The 21589-nt window shown below is 39.5% G+C and overlaps 1 protein-coding gene across 1 annotated transcript in view; it reads left to right on the top strand.

The window, feature by feature from the left end:
* Positions 1 to 21589, top strand: part of LOC121280817 (probable voltage-dependent N-type calcium channel subunit alpha-1B) — a 226806-nt gene that overhangs the window by 136861 nt on the left and 68356 nt on the right. Inside the window, exons 27-31 of the mRNA XM_041193080.1 lie at positions 2098 to 2103; positions 7784 to 7900; positions 10161 to 10226; positions 12005 to 12096; positions 19805 to 19955. Coding sequence (XP_041049014.1) covers positions 2098 to 2103; positions 7784 to 7900; positions 10161 to 10226; positions 12005 to 12096; positions 19805 to 19955 — 432 coding nt within the window. The remainder of the gene's footprint in view (positions 1 to 2097; positions 2104 to 7783; positions 7901 to 10160; positions 10227 to 12004; positions 12097 to 19804; positions 19956 to 21589) is intronic.

Here is a 21589-nt window from a genome sequence, read left to right as displayed (position 1 = left end):
CCCCTACCATGACACACATTCATGCATCGTTCAGCAACCAGCTAGATACTAGCCTGAATGTCTGCCTGAGCTGTCCACAGGGGATTAGGGGACTGAAAAAAGATGAAAAGAAAAAATAAAAAGTAAGAACTTACAAGAAAAAAAAAAGCCAAAATTGCCTGAAGTATGTATGGTTAATCAACACCTGATAGAGATAGGTGCTTTACATTTTGGTCAGAAGTTGTCACTTTCAGGTGTTGAGTTACCTGCCAATTTTTAAAAACTTTTCTCCTTTTGGTGCTGATTTTCACTATCGGTGGGTTTTCTTTGCTTTAGCAAATCAAATTTTTAAATATTCATATTCAAGCATTTTGATTTTAAATGTAAACACTTTTCACTCACAAACCGTTACATGGAATTAAATTGAACTTTCCTGAAAAAAAATGTTTTTTGGAATTTCTGCAGAATGTGCAAGATATTCAGACATGCACCAGGTGACAAATCTGGCTGATGTGTATGTGGTTAAACTATTAAATAGTTCCTCATTAGATGCATTAAAATGACACTTCAGCTAGAATCATTTCAGATTAATTATTATAATCCTGTCTACATGTAGCTTATATTGTTTATTCTTTAATTCAACTTAACGAACAATGCATTTGTATTCATGCAATTGCAATTTTTATTTGTTTCGGTATATTTATTTAGGAGTGACAATTTTAAATTACTTCGAATAATCATGCATTACTGGCAGTCAGTGGGAGCAGATTAAAATGAGGTTATCTTCTTTTACTCTCCTTTAAATTTACAGCTACTTCAACTAAGGGATACTTTGAACATTATCTTTGAACTAAAAAATTCCCTCCCTCTTTTGAAGCTACTGATTGGAGCTGGGTTGTAGTTCCTTGGCATTGGTAGGTCTGCAAGACCAAATCCAATTTGCCATTATTCATGTTTGACCCTGGGCAGTGATCATTAGTATGCTAAGTGAATGTGGCTGCATTGCCATCTAGGCTGATACTGTTGTCACCTGATGGTTATTACACATGCATTTCCAGTTGAGGTTTTTGGATAACACCGCCCCATGGAGCTTGTTCTTCAGGTGGGTTTCCACCCACGCTGCACCGCAACCACCGCCCCCCCCCCCCCACCCCCCACATCCCACCCCGCACCCCCCCATATTCACTAAATATAGAATTGTAATGATTTGAGCTTATCACAAGGTAAATTTTATGGGGCTTTTTTCTGGAGAAGTACCTCGCTTGGCAGGAAAGCAGATTGAAGAATCGAGTTCAGAGCTTAGAGTGCCCAATTTGCCAGTGTTTAACTGATCACTGGTAAACCAGAAGGCATGGCACCTCAATGCCCGATCTCTGATCTGCAGTACTATTGAATGAGACTTTGCATCAGTAATAGAGCACTGCAAAATGTACTGTTCAATAGTTGTAAAGCAAAAGATATTCCACAAAACATTACCATATTATACTAAAGATTATTTACTTAAAAGTGGCCTCCAATGCAGTAAAATAAAATGCTGTAACTATCTGGATGAGAAATAAGTATGAGGAACCTAGTACTTTAGTAAAAATTATTGATGTGCTTGTAACTACTGTAAATTGTTAAAAACTGATGGCAACATGGGACTTGGAGACCTTTTGAGTGACATGTCACATGATTATTCGACTATAAAATTGCTATTCAACTTCTGAGGTCACCACTAGTTGAATAAAAATTGTTGCTCCTTATTTTTGTATTGATTTTCTTCCTGGTAAATCTGCAATGAGCCCACATTCTGATTTACCACAAGATTGTCCTTTTTAGCATCACTGTGAAGGTCATGATTTCTAATAATGATTTGCTGGATTGTAATATAATTCAAGTGATGTTTTCTTTAAAAAAATCTGAGTTTGATTTTGCTCATCTGATTTCTCATTTCCTCTTGTTTTTGTTCCTTATTTTCTCCAACGGTCTGCTGAATCACGCCATCCAATCAACACACAATATGAAAACCCATGTATCCGTCTGTATGTTGTGCACCTGCTGCTCCCTCCCAAAAAAACAAAACCTTTCTTTGCATACTGCCAACATCAATCATCCATGAACAACATCAACACGTAGCAACGGGTTGGTTTCATCAATTTAAGAAATCTTTTGATTGGAATTGGGTTTGCTTTTTAATTTGCTTTATTTTTGTTACTCAGTGCATGCGAAAATACAAAAGTGAAGCTTGTTCATTTTGTCCCGCTCTCCTGTGTCCTGACATGCAGGAGTGTATGGTACCCACTTTAGCAGCTTACCCTGGCCAAACCTGTTTCCCTTTTCCTGAGCTAGCAATGGATTTTGGAGTAAACAACCTTGGTATTCCACAGCGCAGGCTTTGAAGTGCTAGCTGAACCATCGTGGTTGAATTTTATTAATAGTTTCAGCGTAAAACAAAGGAGGAAGCGAATAAAAAGGGAACGGATAGAGGAAAGGCACTGGGAAAGGGATAAGTCGGAAAATAGAATAAATGAGTCATTCACCTGCTTTATAAGTAGATAGACTTTCTCACTAATAATAACAAATAGTCCTCCCTTAGTATACTTATGTACTCAGAATTAGGATTAACTTTTTGCTTTTTTTGCATTAATTTTAAATAAATTGCTTTCTTTTAAGAAGTAATCAATTGCAATGATTTCATTGATAGGATGGGGTTAGAGGAGTCACGTGTGTGAGGTAGGTTAGTGGAGAGTCACACATTAAACCCAGGGAAATTCAATAATTGTTTTGCTTCACTTGTTCACTTTTTAATTCAGCGCTCTCACACACTCATTCTTCCCAGATAGTTCCCCCGATGGTATTTATCCATACTGGCTACTGAAAGCAAATTGCTCTGAAACATTAGGAAAATGCAAAAGGGGGAAAAAAATTACATTCAAATGAGCAAAGTGCTTTAAATTTGGCCTAACAATAGCTTTTTAAATTGAAATGATGATTTGGAATGCTTACTGTTAGCATTTTCCATCAGCAGGATTGCTTAATTCAGAGCAAGTCTATTAGATCCTGCACTAGCATGTCAGAAATATTGATTAACCATTTTGCAATTACAGAGGAAACCTCTGAGAAACATCCATATTTATCATGTATATTCAGTGTGGAGTCTTGTTAAGAGGAAGAATAGTGGGTTAAACAGAGAAAATGGATGCAAAGTAAGATTACCAAAAGACAGAGGGAACAATTTCTCTTCTCTTGTAACTCAAAAACACAAGGCATTGATAATAACTGACAGAGGTAAGGCCCTACTGAGACAGAGCTGTCCATCCTAAGATCTGTATAATCAGCAAACTAAATCATGTTTCTGTCAAAGAGAAAATGCCACTAGTTATGCTGGCGAGATGTGTTGCTCCCCCTCATTTTGGAAGAAAGCCCAGAGTGGAATCCAGCTCTTTGATGAAAGATCAAATTGCAAGTCAAAACAGTATGTATTCTCCAGAAATTCCAATAACAACCCAATCAGTGGCTCAAAGATATAAGAAGTGATAGGTGATAAGTGCAAGACTGCATTAATGCTGCTTTTTGAAGCTCTGTAGGTCATCAGCATTTCTAGGTAGTTGGATCTCAAGTTCACTTTAAGATTAACAAGCTCTTGGAGCATTTTCTTCCTTGCCTGATAACAAGGTGCTCTATCTAATGAGACAATTCTACCTTTGAGCTCCCTTTACTTAAATATGGCAATATTCTTGAGGCAAAGAAACAGAAGCTGACTTTGCAGGAGTTCTTTAGGCTTTTCATGGAATAATGAATGACCTGCAGCAGGCAGGAATTCTGCAGAGCCTCAATCTACTAACAAATATTCAGCTCCCCAAAGAAGCTGGGGCCTTTGCTCTAGGCCCCATACACAGTAATTAGATGGATCCATTCTCCTGCACAGGAACCAGAGATCATTATGAAAGATCTTTGAATCCCTGCTGATTTAAAATGGAAGGACTGACAACTTCTCCCCTAGGATTTGTTGAGTATACTAACCACTGCAACCACCACCCCCACCCCTATACCCCTGGCTTCTGCACAATCTAACATGTTCTATGCTAATCATTTATCCTCTGGGCCAGTATTTGATAACACAATTTTATTCCAGGAGTGACAGTATTTTCTTGTCTCTAATGGGGTGATTAACACATTTGACATTTAGTGAAATTAGCGTTAAGTCAGCTATAACCATTAGATACTATTTTTATTCCAGTCACACTTTTCTCTGAATGCATAATTATATTTCGCATTCCCCAATGCAGGTGCAGAGAAATCTACTTCCCATTCTGGTATAGAGTTACAAAATTAATGTGTATGTCCTTGTGCAAGATCCTGATATCAGGAATGCATAACTCTCCGCTTCCCAGTTACTCAAGAATGCACTGAACAGTTACAGCCTCCCATTCTGATGATGAGGAAACAAAATGTTGCACCCAACACTTCAGTGTGGCCTCCCCATTTCTCCGATTCCCCTGTGCCAGATATGGGGAAAATATTTCCCCATCCATCCACCGCAGGATCAGGGCCAACCAATTTTCACAGCCAATAATTTCTACCTCTCACAGAAAATCCAACCTGTAGAAAGGGCAGAGCAGGGAAAATGAACACTCGATGCATTCTTCTGTCAGGCTTCTATCACTGATTTCAAATAGCAACCCCAAACGTTGATAACTGAGCAACAAGCCAGCTCTAGGTACAAACATCGGAAAGTAAAGAGCACGCCAAGCCAAACCCATTTCCGAAGAAGCAAGCTGTAATTAAAAGCACCTTTGCTAAGATTCAAGCTGCTTATATGGACCTTCTGTTCGAACCTAGTCCTGATGCGCCTCAATTTACAGGGGCTGGTGCAGAGGAGAAAGAATGTAAAAGGAAATGAAATATTGAAGGCACAACCTCTGCACTGTAAACAATAACATTTCATTTCATTGAGATGAGGCCATTGGTTTGGGTCTGATTAATTTCTTTTCTTTGTCTTACAGTAGAATTCTAAACCAATTGCAGCCTATTTTAATAAATGGTCAGTTCATGTTTTAAACTCATCATTCAAGTTTTAAATCATATTTGGAATTTTAGGAGATCAACATGGTTTTGTCAGAATAAAAGAAATGTGTTGAGTCCCAGGAATGAGAGGAAGGTTTTTAGTTGCAAAATCCTTTGTCCAAACATGATCAGGATTTAATGTGAAGAAAGAAAGTAATCTTTTACCAATTTTCATGACAATTGAGTCCTTTCCTGTATTTACGAAAAGATGCATGATTGTGGTTTATGAATTGTTTTCACTTCTGTTTTGTAATTTATTTAACCATTTCCGGTCCAGTCTTCCCTGGTTCTTGCAGTATTTCAGACAGACAACCATCATCTCCTTAATCAATTCCTCAATCTAAAAGTGTTCCCCATGTATCAACCAAATAATTCATTTCCATTGACCTTGTTTAATGTTGTTCAAAAATAAATCAATTTTTGGATGGTGGGATACGTCTCTGAATGCTGATAGAGAAGTACATGATGTGTCAGGTTCAATACTCAGGAGGATACAAAAGAGTTTTTGAGGCACCTGTTTACTCAGGGGAGCCCAGTAGAGCAACTACAATGTTTACACCGATGAATTAAAGATGCTTGTATCTCAGGAATGGTACAATCCCAATTGTTGGTCACAACCTAAGCTTGCAATTGATCTGACTGGGCAGGAGAGGGTTAATATTGTGTGCATGCTTAAATCCGCCTGCTTCTATGCCACAGATGCTTCGTGCATGGAAAGTTTTTTTTTAATATACGCTTAAGTGCATTTGAGCTGCATCATCTTTTTGGGTTTAAATTGTCTGTCTGTGGGCTCAATGGCCATACTATCTGATAGCCAAATGAGTAAGCCCAATATGTGTTAGCACGGACTTCTGTAAGAAATTATATCTGAGCATGTTATAGCTCAATCAGTTTGTTTGAACCAGTTTTGCTCATTGATTATTATCATTCACTTTTAAATAATGGAGTTCAATCTGTTGAATGAGATAGTTACTCCATTGGATGGCTTCTGATAGATTATAATAGAAAGGAACATTCAGAAAACCCTCTGGAATTTGACATTACCTTTTGCAGTCGACTGGTTGGTGCAATGGTAAAACATTTAATAGCTCCCACTTCTCAACAAGAGTCTTGTCTTCAAAGATCAATTCCATTTGCTGACAAGCAGCTTAGCCTCAGGAAGCCTGTGGCATTATCCAGGAAAATGCTCAATCGTGTACAAGGTGATGATAAAAAAAAAACAAAATATGTAACTACCCAATCCATTATGGTGTTAATGATCAATGATATTTTCCACAAATTCATTAACTTAAAACTAATCCGAAAAATAGCTTGCATAGTTAATTAAGTGGAAACCATCACAACTACAATGGGCCAAATGGCCTCCCTCGCTGCTCCAAATTCTATGATTGCAAACTCTAAATACATTTTTAAGTGCCTACCAAAAAACAAAAAAAGTGATAAATAAGAGCGTGTGTTGAAATATTTCATGAAGATGATTAAAAACTGTGCCAATTCCATGACAACTAACCAGTAGAGAGATGAGGAACTGTAGGCTCTGGCTTGCATTGGATGGACTTTTTAATTATTCTGTGATTTTTGAAAAGTGATTTTCTATTTGAATTAGGCCCATAACTTTTTTTTTTGCAATGGAAGTCAGTCCTTCTCCTTTAGGCATACACCTCCAATAGAACGTGCTCGTGGTTGGAACAGCCACTTCCTCTATCAACTGAGGTATGCTTGCTAGTGAGGAACCACAACATCAAGTCAGTAATTCTGCTTTCTTCCAAAGTTCGGCCTTTTTAGGTAATTTAGGGCAACACATTATCAGGATTTGTTTTATTTCAAGGATCCAGGATACTATTGTAAGCCAAACTGTCTCTATTGGATGGCATGTGTGGATTTCATGATATGCTTTTTTTTACCAGTAATTTTGAACCTTTTTAAACAAGTGGCTTTGTCTTCTTGCATTTCATTTGCCACAATAATATTCTGCATCATCCCTAAAACCAGAATAGCAACAGGGTGTTCAAGGACATAATTAGAGACAATGTTTTACCCTTGTACCATATATTAGCTACAACTATTTAGGTGTTTTGAATTGATCTCAAATTTATATTTCAAATTACTAAAACGTCTTAATTTTCCAGATGTCTATTGACTGTACAAGTATCTTCAAACATTCATCTTTCAGAAATCAAAATTTGGCTTGACCTGTGCCCCAAGGCAAAGTGGAAGTCAAAATATGGTCTAATGTCATTATTATTAATAAGAGGGAAAAAAAATCCTGTCTTCCTCTCCCAAAACTAGAGGGTAAAATTGTCAAGATGACCTACAATTATATTGATTATATTATTGAAGCTTAATTTGCATTTGTAAATTGAGATAGTTACATTTCTCCTAGGATAGGAATATGCTCAATGCGTGTTATCCTTGTATATTTCTGTGTTTCTGGAGTAATAGGAATGTGTTATGTAAATTTTCTAATCCTGAAAAATGTTCATAATGCTGTCCTTGATTGTAAAGTGAACCAATCAAGGGGAACTTGGATATAGGGCAAAAATGTTAATCAAGTTGTTTATTCATTTAAAAGGAACCTCTGGAAAATAACCAATTATTTATTAAATTCACGTATTTCAATTGATGAACTGATGTCACTAATAAAATGCAACATTGAAAGTGCTCCTTTAAAAGATTCATTGCAGTGTGAACCCCACTGCTATGCTGATAGGTTTTGGGTTGCTGACCATACCCTGAATTCTTTGCTTTTCACCAGGATAACTTTATCAATCTCAGCTTCCTGCGGTTGTTCAGAGCAGCACGTCTTATCAAGCTCCTCCGCCAGGGATATACCATTCGTATTTTGCTTTGGACATTTGTGCAGTCTTTTAAGGTGCGTCTCAGATTATCATGGTAAACTGAAACAAACTGACAATGCAGCATAGGAGAGGGCGAGTATTTGAAACAGCAAGTAAGCCCATGTAAGATCAGTAATAGGTTAGGATCAGTGAGAGAATTGTTTTATTTCTTTGTAATTGTACTTACCGAGGTTAGTTACTTATATCTTTTAAACATGCAGAAGACACTGCTGTTAGGCTTAGTTGACCTGAGTCTTGTGGTATAATTGTGCCACCTATTGGTTATTGGTTGCAGTTTTATCCAGTGCAGTGGGAATAGATGATCAGTGATGACAGTTGTTAAGTGAGTTGAAAATTTGACAAAACTTATCAGGCATTTGTCAGAAATTGACCTTAAAACTAGCACTTCAAACTTATTCTGTTAATAAGTAAAATAATAGCATGTCATGAAAAGATCACATTCTTTATTTTGAGCAAATTTAAATGGAACAGTGGTTCATTTAGACAATGATAAAAAGTCAGTGGGTAGGATTTTAGCAGCACGGCAGGTGGGCACCCGATGCTGCTGGCCCAAGGTGGCAGCTCTGGAACCTGGACAACCCCTTCTTTGGGGCACAGAACCTCTCCAGTTCGATGGTCCCTTGGACGTCTGCAGGGTATTGTCTCCATGAAACTGGTGGCCTCACCACACAATGGTATGCCACTTTACTGCTGGCAAAATGCCAGGGAGTTGGGAAAATCGCCCCCTATATGGGCCTTATTTAAATTTGCTGCTTGCCTCCATCCGTCATTAGAAATTTTTAACAGTGGTGAAAGTGTGTCCAGGAGCCATCCTGCTCCCTGCTATTTCCCAGCCTTCCACCTGTAACTGGGAAAATCCTGCCCAGTGATGCAGCTTGTGTCACCTTCATTAGCACATTGAAAACTTTAATAAGCCATGATCACTGTGCACCACACCCTAGAACGATTGGAAACTGAAAGCAGCAATCAGGCTAGAACCTAACTCTAGAATTTTCTAATGCACTGGCTCAGTAAACCAAAGCTAACCATGAGGTCAAACACTGATGGTATTAAAGTTCTCTGTAATTAACATTAATAATTGTAGATAAAGTTTACTAAATGCATAAATAATCAAACTATAAGTATAACCCACTGCTTGTTGGTCACTCATAGCCCATTCAGGTAGAGACATATTTTTCAAATGAGAGGCAAAATGTCAAGTTCCCTGTGCATGTTGACATTAAATGCAATGCTAAAGAGAAATGCTGTTTATTTAGTAACCCTGATATTTTTGCATGTTTGCTTTCAGTCACAGAAGCAGAATGTAATCTGTCTTGTGCATTGAGCAGATGAGTATTCCATAAGGCAGTCGAAGATAAAGGAACATTATTCTGAGGGAGACAGACTTTTGTAATGAACCTTTCACTAAAAGAGCCCTTATGTTATTCCAAGACCAAATAGAACATTGATTCATATCTTTAATTGAAGTCCTGGCTGTTTTGACTTGGCCCTCAAATAGCTTGAGAACCTGACTTTAAATGAAGTACAAGGAGTGGTTCAAACAAAATATTCATGTCGCTCTTCAACTGAGTGCATAAGTGTTTATTTCTTATTTTGTGAATTATTGTTGAAAGAAGTGACATGCTGTTGAAGCTTTTTGTCTTGCGCTCATCAGGATAGACACAAGAATACCAAATTTCCAAGGGAACAACAATTGATACTGCATGAGAAAAGGTGCTGATTGGTTGGCAAGTGAACTCTGATTATTCAAGGCATTGCCACAGAGAATGCACCAGGGAACAGTTATCCCCCAAACCTGTGTTTAAATTTAAAGAAGGCATGTTGACTCTGGTTGAGCCATTGCCATGGGGAATGCACCAGGGAACAGCTGTCCCCAATGTTTTTGTTTAATTGAAAAAGGCACAATGCCTGGACATATTCTTTCTGCTTGCAGAGGACAAGGCTCTTTGCTAGTGGAGTGCCAGAAGACTTTTACTAATGGCCATGAAATATACCAGGAAAATCCTAGAAAAGCAGCTGCTGGACAGCTGGTGTCAAATTGATGCTCAGTGTTCACTCAGAGTCTACTGATGTTCCATAGACTCAGATTAATTCAAACATACTGTAATACCTAAATAACAAATTGTTCAGAAAGCCCAGAAAGCAAGGCATTAACACAAAGCTGCAGAATCTTTTACATTGTATTTAATATTACAATGAAAATCTAAATATTTCCTATGATGTTGGTTGACGTGTATGTTTTTCAGAGTTGCTTACTTCGTGTTTCTTTTGCAGGCATTACCGTATGTTTGCCTCCTGATTGCCATGTTGTTTTTCATCTATGCCATTATTGGAATGCAGGTTAGTGCCGTTAATGTTGCAAAAAGGTCTAATGTAGTTTATGCTGAAGAAGACTATTACTCACTGTCATACCTCTGAAAACCTGTTAATTGTACCTGTTGTCTACCTTGCATATTAAGCAGTTGGCACAGCAGTTTTACTCTAGTCAAGGGAGATATTTAATAAAATGTGTTTATATATTTGAAAATAAAATGCAAATATATTTTAAAATTTAGAAATGTTATGTGCAATAACTATCTAAACATTGTGCATTCATCAGTAAAAGTTGGTTGCACTCACTCTCCCTCTGGGTCCAAAGGTTGTGGATCTGAATTCCATTCTAAGGTTTGGCTGATCTAGATTTATACTCTAACAAAGCGCTGAGAAAGTGCTGTGGTGTTGTTCCTGTCGGAGTTTGCATGATACATGTGTCTGTTTTGATGGACTGAGTGTTTAAGATCAAGTGGCATTGTTTAAAGAAGGAATTCATTCAGTGGCTTGGTTCTGCATTAATCCCTCAAATTAACCAACCATAAAAGATCAGTTGCTCATTTCATTTGGTCAGACACTTAAGGCAATGCTAAGGCATTGTATAAGGGCAATTATTACATATTTGATTAACTCTGTCCCTGTCACTCATCAACCAAATGTTCAGTATAAACCAGCTGAATGGCACATTCTATTTTATTATGCAGGGTACAGTAACTTCAAACAGAAGAAACCTTTTAAAAAAAAACAGTATTTGCAATATGATGGCATCATTTGCATCCTTGGGGTGTCCCAAAGCACTTAAATATGCATTATTTTTAATGTTTTGTTATAAGGAATCACATAGAATTATTATGGCACAAAAGGAGGCCATTTGGTTTACCGTTCATTTAAATTTAAAGACAAACATGGCAGCCAATTTGTGCACAGAAAGGCCCCTTAAATAGCAATGAGAGAGATTACCAGTTAATCCGTTTTGGTGGTGTTGGTTGAGGTATATATGTTGGCTTAAATACTAACTGAACTCTTGGACTCTCCTTTTCAGTCCATCTGAACAGGCAGATGCAGCTCAGTTTAACAACTCAACCATGCGAAGTCGAAATCCCCAAATAGTCTATCCAAATAATTTATAGAGGGCACAAGTTCCTGACTTCCACATTGGCTCAGGAAGTTCAGTGGCTATTCCAGTTAGGAGCGCAAATGTTGAAAACACACAAATTTGATTTAAATTGGGTAAAGTTACTTGTTTTATCTGCAAAGCCTATCCATTGCAAAAAGAGAACTCTCAAAGTTTATACATGTTTCATCCTAAAAGAAGATATCTCTTTCTGAACCCGTCTGGCTGTAATTTTGTTGGTTTAGTACAACATTAGTTCTTCCCTACCTGACATGAAAAGTCCCATGATTATATTGTTCAGACCCCTGATATAACCATTGCTGATTCATATATAAGCCTATATCATGTCCATGGAATATTAAAAGCTATTTTGTCGTTTAAGCATTGATAAGTGCGTTTGTTGACCTAATGAGATGTTGCACCTTTATGGGTTCAGTTTTATATCATACATAGATATAAACTTCTTCTGCATATTAATAGTTCTGTTTTTAAGGGAGCTTTGTAATTCAAATAATAGATTCAATTTCATTGTTCAAAATCATTTCCAAATTGCCCTAAATCCATTCATGTTATACCACATAATATAATCATTTTCATATTTTTTTTACAAACTATTGGTGCATCAAATACTGTCCAAAGGGTTAATGCTGATAAGGACTCAACTGAACACATTTGCGCTTTTTTCTCTTTTAAGGTATTTGGCAACATTGAACTAGACGATGATGGTGCAATTAATCGCCACAACAATTTTAGGACCTTCTTACAAGCCCTAATGCTCTTATTCAGGTAAAGCAACAAAAAACATAGTTTAAAAGAAAAAATAGGGTTTGCTGTGCAAAGTTATCCAGCTAGAACATAAGTTATGGCTACTGTGACAAATGTTACATAAACCAGGACTGATTCAAATATGCTGTTCCAATAATGTAGGCCCTGAGTTTCCTCGAAGCTTTTCTCAATCTGATCATTCCAGGTTGTGGATTTGAACATCTGAACGTATTAAGCTTCATTATGTGAATGTAGTACCTATTCCATAGAACATGTTCTCAATTTTTTAAAATTGAGAGTCCGAGGCCAAGAATACAGGATATCACAAAGACTGATAAGATCAAAAGATACAAAGGAAGTCAGGATATAGTGTTTTGGTTTTTAAAAACTGAAACATGTAAGAAGAAGGGAACACAAGGGCAGGCAAGGGGTTCCACTGTTTTGAGCTTGTGATAAAGAATGTGCTAGAGCAGAAGACCACAGTCCACAGTGAACCCTGATGTCAACACAGTAGGATGTAGTGAGGAATGAGAGAGAGCACAGAATGTCTTCTTTTCTTTTCAGCCAAAGGAGATAGTGAAGTCAATCACGTCACCTGGCAAACAGATCAGAATTGGTAATTGTCACTTTGACTGGGAGAGTCGTGAAGAAGTTATATCTTGAAGAACTGAAAGAAATGTGATTTTTTAATTGAAGGTTGTGGAGGAGATATGGTATAATGTTTTCAGCATTATATTGAGAGAGCACTGAATCAGGAGAGTTGGGTGGTGCATTGGAGTAAGTGGTTCAAAAAAGGCACAGAGTGGGGGAGAGAGCAGAGTTCAGGGAATCCTAAATTAATGGAATAGCAGTTAGAGGATAAGGCATTACTTGTTGCACAGAAGAACAATTTGGAAGGAAATTAAATAACGACATACATAGTTTTAGTGAGAGACCATTTAGAATCATAGGGCAGAATTTTGCCCTTGGTGGGCCCCACCGGCTCAGCAGTGTGCGGGCAGCCGATCGCCACCGCCGAAACAGGCCCCACTGCCATTTTAAGTGGGCGGGCCAATTAAGGCCCACCCAGCGGGCTGCCCGATGGGTAGCGCTATGCGCTTCCTGTGCGGGGGGTGGGGAAGGGATTCCCCAACTGTCAGAGTGCGGTCTTTCATGCATGCTCACAAAAGAGCACACATCTCCCTGAGACTAAGTGCTGCCTCAGGGAGATCGCTGAAAGTGTTTGAAACTTTAAAAATAGAAAAATAAAAAAAAATTAACATGTCTCCCTTATGTGACAATGTCACACGAGATGGAACATGTTAATAAATATCACAAAAACTTCATTAAAGTTTTTTAAAACCGACATGGAAACCTCATCCCGCCGTGGATGAGGTTTCATGTTTTTTCAGAAGCCCACTGGGGCTCCTGGCCTGCCCGCTAACCTTAAGGTTGGACAAGCAGGGGCTTTAATTGCCTTAATTATCCTGTCAATGGCCTCAATTGGCCTTGGACAGGTCAGCGGGCAGACCGCTGATCGCGCTGCCCCCCCACCTTCCTGAAGATTTAAATGGGGCAGGATGACGTCGGGGATTTCACCCGATGTCATCTCGCATCATTTTCGTGTCGGTGAGCGGGCCCGCCTTCAGCTCGCCGATGGAAAGTTTCGGCCCATAGAATGGAAAGAACAAAGCCATTCGGTCCTTCGTGCCCATGCCAGAACTGAAAGAGCAGCTCAGTTAGTCCCATCCCTTTGCTATTGTCCATTACTTTATATTACCTCTCTTCGTTCTTCCTACCAAAATGTATCACTTCACATTTCTCTACATGAAGTTTAATCTGCCAGGTGTCCACCCATTTCACCAGCCTGTCTATGTCCTCTTGAAGTTTATCACTATCCTCCTCCCAGTTCACAATATTTCCAAATTTTGTGTCGTTTGCAAATTTGGAATTATATTCTGTGTTATCAGCAGCTATCCCTTGATTCAGGGGTGACATCTACTCGGGGTCATGAGTTTCTGCCATGGGTCTTCATGTGACTGAACAGGCCAATTCTCGATCCACAGATCTTTGAGCACATGGGGCAGGAAGTCCCATGAGGTACTATAATCTGGAATGTAGGATTTGCTTCATTTTCTTTCCCTCTCTGCTGCTGCTCTGCCTCTTCATTAAAATGCTGTGACTCAAAGCATGATGCAGCTTGATGGACAAGTTGTCGCCATTTTGAATGATTGGTAATGAGCCCTTCCTAGTCATTAATGTCATTGCTGCTGTGCTGTGAGGAGAGCTTCATTGTGTTATTATGACCACAGACAGTGTTAAATGCTGCACAAACCAAATACCAGAGAGAAACTTGGCACATAGACCATACCCTTTTTTTTTTGTATTCCGAAAATGAGAAGAAGATGTACCGATCTCAGCAGTAAGATGTCCAGTAACACTTCTGGGATTTTAAAAATTAAAAATAAAAGTTTTATTAACAAGAATAAAAGAAAACTTAAGCACACTAGATTACAGTTGCACAATTAAGGTTAGTCTTACAAATATTTCCCCCAAAAAGACACTCCACTTGGCCAGACCCATAAGTAAACACCTTCCAGGCGACATTCCTTTATGGATGTTTAACTCTAAGAAATCTGGTAATATTACCCAGTGTAAACTGCTGTAGCTTTAATAGAGGCATACAACATGGCCTTTCTACCACTCTGCTGTGGAATCCAAACTTCAGAATACAACTGCTTTTTGCAGCCCAAGGCTTTTCTGGCTTGACTGGATGGCTGGTTCAAATGGCATCTCCTCCCAGCCCAGAGCTAACAGCTCTCAACACAGCTCCAGCAGCGACCTCAACAGCTCAAATAGCTATATCTCCAGCTCTAAACTGGTAACACTAAAATACCTGTTTTCTCCTCTTTTATTTCAGGTTCCATTGTTTCCACATCTCATTGAAACTCAAACCCTTCCAAATATAGGATCTTTCATGTTTCCATCTTGCCTTTGCTTTCACATCAATTAAATATATCTCTCCCCTTCTATTTGCCTATGGAACCCCTGCAAGATGCAAACATATTTCTTCTTATCTCTGACTCCCCTTTGATATTCAAACAAACTCTCAACTTATCTAAAAATGCAAATGTTAGATCTAACCTTGTTAGTTGTACCTCAATCTAACCCTCTATCCTTTTCATGTTTTAAATACTCCAGGCAACATGTCTCCTATTAATTTCTGCCCAGCTTAATTAAATCATAAACCCACACAGACACACACACACACACACACACACAAACACATACACACACAGCTATTTCCACAGAATAACACAATATTCCCTAAAAATATTTTTTAAAAAATCAATTTCTCCGTGTCTTTGAAATGTTTTCTTTGACCTCCCTTGGAATATGGGCCATTTGAGAGTTGAGAAAACAGAGCCTGGTGGGGGAGTCACTTTTTTCCATCCAGACAGTGTTCAGTCAATCAAAATTGATTTTGCAGGCATTCTGCCTGAATGCTTGTGGAACTGGCTTCAAGAAAGACACTAGCATTTGTATGACAGTCCATCTATTGAATCCAGAGGATGCAAGGGAAGCATTACTGATGGAATTTCTGTAGTGCTCTCATGTGTCGCTGATACACAGCCCTGGTCTCACTGCAATACAGGAGTGTGGTGACGACAGCTGCTCTGCACACTAGGACTTTGGTCTTTTTTGTCACTCACTGTCGTAGTTTGTAGAGGGCTGAGCTGGTGCAGCAGATCCGACATTGGATCTCGTCATCAATGGTGGCCTTTTCAGAGAGGTATACCTTGGCAGCCAGCTCTCTCTGTGCTCCACGCATCCAAATTTAGGCCATTACTATAAATCTAGAAAAGAAGTAGCCCTGCAACCAACCCAAGGAAAACCTTATTTACCTTTCTCTAATCCAACAAAAAATGTTGACCACGACTCTCGATTTCCTGTCATTCCACCAACTTCCTATCCATGACTGCCTCTGTCCATTTTATTCCATGGAATTTTATTTAGCTGATAAGCTTGTTATGTGACGCTTTATCAAATGCCTTTTGGAAGTTCATGTACACCATATCAACTACATTATTCTCATCAACCCTCCTATTACCTCATCAAAAAAAAACCCAATCAAGTTAGCTAAGCATGATTTGATGCCAACTTGTTTCGAAATGCCACACCCTGTCAAAAGCTGAGATGCTTCACTGATATATTTAAGGGTCCAATCCCAGGGGTGCGTAACATTGCAACAGGGTCACCATTGGAGTGGCCATGCTGAAAACGCTGCTGTGTATTGTAGGTTAGGCTAGCACTTTCAAGATGATAGACCTTTTGAGAGTTAGCAATAGACTCAATAAATTTAGAAAGCGCTGATGTAAAGACAAAATGCAATAGTTAGGCTAATGGGAACCACCTAGAGATAGTATGAATCAGAGCAAGGGAAAAGCAAACTGAACACAAAAGCAAAATACTGCAGCTGCTGAAAATCTGAAATCAAAACTGGAAGTGCTAGAAATACTCAGCAGATCTGGCAGCATCTGTGGAGAGAGAAACAGAGTTAATGGGGGCATTCACCCCCTTCGTCACGATGATCTGGCAGCTGCAGCCATTTCTTTTTTAAAATGTTTGCAAACAGTGCTGAGCGGGTGTTAGCATCTTGAGGCAACCACTTTCTCCCTTAATCCCATTAGCAGGCTGCTGCTTCCAATTTTCACAGCTCCCCGCACCCCCACCCCCACCACCACTGCCCTCAATTGGTTGTCAAGCGTGCCCGCTGGCCATTAATTAGTCTTTCATTCAAAAATTGCGGCATGCATGTCACACTGATGCCATTCAAGATCAGGACTAGGAAATTATCCCCGGGCTCCCAACCCAAAAATGAAAATCTGGCCCAGTGTTTCAGTTCGATGTACTTTCATCAGCAAAGCAAAGGCAAGTGGAAGAAAAAGCAATTGAAGAGTTTGTGTAGGATAAGAGCAAGTCAAGGATGTAGATTTTCCGAAAGATGGGAATAAATTACCCTCAAATTGAGCCCACTTCTTGTGGTCCAGATAGTAGAGGCTTTGAAAAAGTTATTGGAGGTAAAATCTGATACTACTAAAAAGGGTTAAGTAGAAGGAAGCAGAAGGTGGTTCTCTGCAAAGATCATTGGAATTCAAATTAGGGGAAGAAAGCGAAGAAAAAAGATCATTTTTTTTTGTCTTTGAGAGCTAGCAACTGTACTGTTAGGATTGAAGTGTGAGGTGAGGATTCACAAGAGTTGAGAGAGACAGCTTTGGCAGGAGACCAGATGGATTGAATGATGGATGGACAGGAGAACAACAGTTGATGCTTCCTTTCAACAAAGTTGCATTTAGCAATTCAAATAGTGGATTCAGAGAATGTACAGTGAAAAATAATGTTGGCGCAGGCTGCTTCTGATAGATCAAGACACCAAATGTAGTTGGTAGAATATTTATGAGGCTGCAGAAAGACAAGCATAATTGAACTGAGACTTGGTGCCAGATCTGACAGAAGGCGAAGAGGGAGGAATGAAACCTTCCAATTGAATTTATGGTTGTGCAAAACATTATTTAGATCCTCTTTATTCTGTAAAGGAGGCTATGTTTTTAATTAGTGCAATCTAGCTGAAAACTCTGCTCTCAGACAACTCTGAAATACATTTCATTACTTAAACGTAATCCACTGAGATGTCCCAATATGAAAAGTAATAGAAGCAGTCGCCTTTCTCATTGTTATTCATGGGCCCAGTTAACATTCTCTGTAAGTTATGTAAAATGAAAAAAAAATACATCAGGCTCCAAATTCCAGTTGTAGTCTCCTGCAACCTTATATTTCCAGTTGGATATTTTACCAATGGAGTTACAGACAGGTGCTGCCTTCCACTGTCAATATGTTTGAAGCACCCATGTCCCAATCCCAAATGGCTTGGATTCATAATGACTTCACATAGTATCTTACAGCAATTTTCTTGCTAGTTTTCTCCCTCCTCTTCTAACGGTACAAGCTCATGTTCATCTACAATTCCGTGGCCACAGGCAGCCATTTGAAGCGCTCATTGGAAATATGAGGCTGAGAGCCTTTTTTTATCCATCCATGAGTTGTGGGCATTGCTGGCTAGGCCAGCATTTATTCCCCATCCCCAGTTGCCCTTGAGAAGGTTGTGGTGAGCTGCCTTCTTGAACCGCTGCAGTCCACATGGTGTAGGTACATCCACAGTGCTGTTAGGAAGGGAGTTCCAGGACATTGATTTGATGTCAATGAAGGAGCAATGATATATTTCCAAGTTAGGATGGTGAGTAGTTTGGAGGGTATCTTCCAGGTGGCGGTGTTCCCATGTGTCTGCTGCCCTTTTCCTTCTAGATGGTAGTGGTCGTGGGTTTGGAAGGTGCTGTCTAAAGAGGTTGTTGAGCTCCTGCAGTATATCTTGTAGATGGTACACACTGCTGCTAATGTGCGTCGGTGGTGGAGGGAGTGAATGTTTGTGGATATGGTGCCAATCAAGCGGGCTGCTTTGTCCTGGATGGTGTCAAGCTTCTTCAGTGTTGTTGGAGCTGCACTCATCCAGGTAAGTGGAGAGTATTCCATCACACTCCTGACTTGTGCCTTGTAGATGGTGGACACGTTTTGGGGATTCAGGGGATGAGATACTCACCACAGGATTCCTAGCCTCTGACCTGCGCTTATAGCCATAGTGTTTATATAGCTAGTCCAATTCAGTTTCTGGTCAATTGTAACCCCAGGGTGTTGATAGTGGTGGATTCAGTGTTGGCAATGCCATTGAATATTACTGAGTTTTTGATCATCTGTTTTGCTGCGGAATCCATTACAGCTGAGCTCAAGTCAGCCCCACACAGAATCTACCTTCAAGCAAACAGCAGTCAGAATTAGGGAACCTTGGCTAACGCTTAAGTGCTTCCATCCCAGGGATACTGAAGCCAATTGGAGCACCTTAACTGCTGCTCGGCTGAAATCAGCTGTCTTAGCACAGAGAAAATTACTGCTTCAAACTCCAATGAGAGAAGATAGTCATACACCCATGAATTATTTTGATGCCGCTGAATAAATTTTGTATCTGATAGTTCCAAAGTAGAAGATCATAGAATCTTATGACACAGACGGAGGTTTTTCGGCCCTTTGTGCCTTTGCCAGATCTTTGAATGAGTTGTCCAATTTAGTTCCACACTCCTCTTTTTCACCATGGCCCCACAAATTATTTCTCCAAGTCCCATTATCTTTTGAAAGTTTTTAGGGAATCTGGTTCCACCATCCTTTCAGGTAATGTATACCAGATCTTAGCAACATTCTGTGTGAAAAAAAATTGCTCCTTGTTTCCACTCTAATTGTTTTATCAATTATTTTAAACCTATGATCACTTGCCAGAGGAAACCATTTCTCCCGACTTGCTATGTCAAAGCCTCTTATAATTTTTGATAACCCTTAACCTCCTCTGCTCTAAAGAGAACAATCACAGCTTTTCTGATCTCTCCCTGTAACTGATGCCCCTCATCCATGGTATTATTCTGGTGAACCTCCTCAGTACCCTCTCCAAGGTGTGCGATGACTGACCCCAGTTATAATTAATTTTATTTTATTAAGATGGATGAAATTGGTTGCTATCTTATCACTCAGCTGATAAAACAATGATGTGCTTAAACTTTGTCTCTACCTGATAAAAGTGAGAGTTTGTAAGGAGACAGAAAATATAGAATTATATTAACGAAACTTCAAACATATCTTTTGTTTGCAGGAGTGCCACTGGAGAAGCCTGGCATGAAATTATGTTGGCATGTCTGAGCAAAAGCCCCTGTGATCCTGACTCAGACATAGAGAAAAATGGGTGTGGAAACGACTTTGCATATTTCTACTTTGTGTCTTTCATTTTCCTTTGTTCTTTTCTGGTAGGTTTAAATTTTCTTAATACCATGTTAAACCGTTAAGCACACACAATACCTGACTTTACTTCAAGCTTCTTTTCTATGTGATACAACATTTAATCCTTTGAGCTGGTCAGCGGAATTGTTCTCTTCAACTTCCTACATAATGCAAGTTGTCTACATCAACCACCACACAACATATGTAGGACTATTTAAATGCAAATGAGGAATTTATGCAAGGGAACTGCTCATTGCAAATGAAGGCAGAATTTAGAGTACTTTCATAAGTTCAAGCACTGATGTGGTTCTTTCATCTTTTTAGACACAGCTCTTGGCTAACTGCTTACAGTACAAAGGGATATACACATCTAAACTCAGCACATTTTAGAAGTCAAATCATTCTTCAGTTGTGCTTTGTACTTGGTACAAAAGGTCAGCTGTTCAGCCAACCAACATGCAACTCAGTATAAGTGACCATATCTCTGATCACATTCTCCAGGAAAACCTTCAGCACCCCACAGTCTCCTCATAGACCAAGTCCAAAATATGCTCAATACCAACATGGTGACCCAGGTGGTGGCTATCTGGTATGGTGATGGCCTGCACGTTATCACAGAGCACTATGTGGTGCCACTTGGCTCTGCTTTTGTTCAGTCCTTTCCTTCTGTCTGTCTCAGACATGATGATTCTCCAATCAAAGCATTGCTGAATGAGTTGTGCTTTGTGCTTGCTTTAACCATGTTCAGAAGGAATCCTTTAGACCTTAACACAAAGCACAAACCATAAAGAGATGGCAAATTTCTCCTGTTACCCACCAAGGTCAGTGGGTCTCTTCAAAACCAATAATGGTGGCCTATACTGAGTTAGTGAGTGTTTTGAATTGCTTTATTACCAATGGCAGACACACACTGGAGCTCTCAAAAGGTAAAATAATTCCTAACTTTTACCTTTGTTTCGCATGTGCACGTACGTTTCCTGTTACAAAATTAATATGTTGTGAGTATTTCAGTCATCTTGATAAGGGCATCAGTGAAGAGGATGAGAACTTAGCAGTTGAGTCCATGGAATCTGGAGATGTGACCCTCGAGATCATAATTGATTAATATAATGAGCCATAACCTCTGACTAGTGTTGGCAAGTGCTGGCCTGCAGAAATTAGAAGAGAAAATTACTTTGCCGTTTCCGTTCACTGGGGCTGCTTGGGGCCTGCATCAAAAGACTCCTGCAGGCCGCAGCGAAGTGTAGCTCCAGCTCGGAGATTGCTGGGGTTGGGGGGGGAGGTGTGGTTTGGGGTAGGGGTGGTTCAGAGGGGTGGGACATCCCGTTGGGGGTTGGGTGGTGGTTGTTTGGAGGTGTGGTGGGGGAGTCCCATGGGGTCGATCTGGGTCTTTACAATAGTTATTCAGAAGTTAGAAGAGCTTTAAATTCTTCTAACCTTTTTCTGGGTAACTATTGGTATAACCGTGGCAGAACCATCCAAATTTTGTGATTTAAACAGCACTTTTGGATGGTTCCCATTGCAGCGCAATTGTCCAGAGGAAGTTAGCACTTCTGGGCTATTGCCGTGCAAACCCCTACCTGGGAATGTCCCAGAGGCATTCCCCAATGCATGTTTGGGGTACCCCCCAAATTCGACGCTGGGGAGCGCAGAAGTTATG

Source organism: Carcharodon carcharias, chromosome 8, assembly GCF_017639515.1.
Source record: "Carcharodon carcharias isolate sCarCar2 chromosome 8, sCarCar2.pri, whole genome shotgun sequence".
Taxonomy (NCBI): Eukaryota; Metazoa; Chordata; class Chondrichthyes; order Lamniformes; family Lamnidae; genus Carcharodon; species Carcharodon carcharias.
The sequence above is the reverse complement of the archived record's forward strand: the minus strand, read 5'-3'. Positions and strand labels throughout refer to the sequence as shown.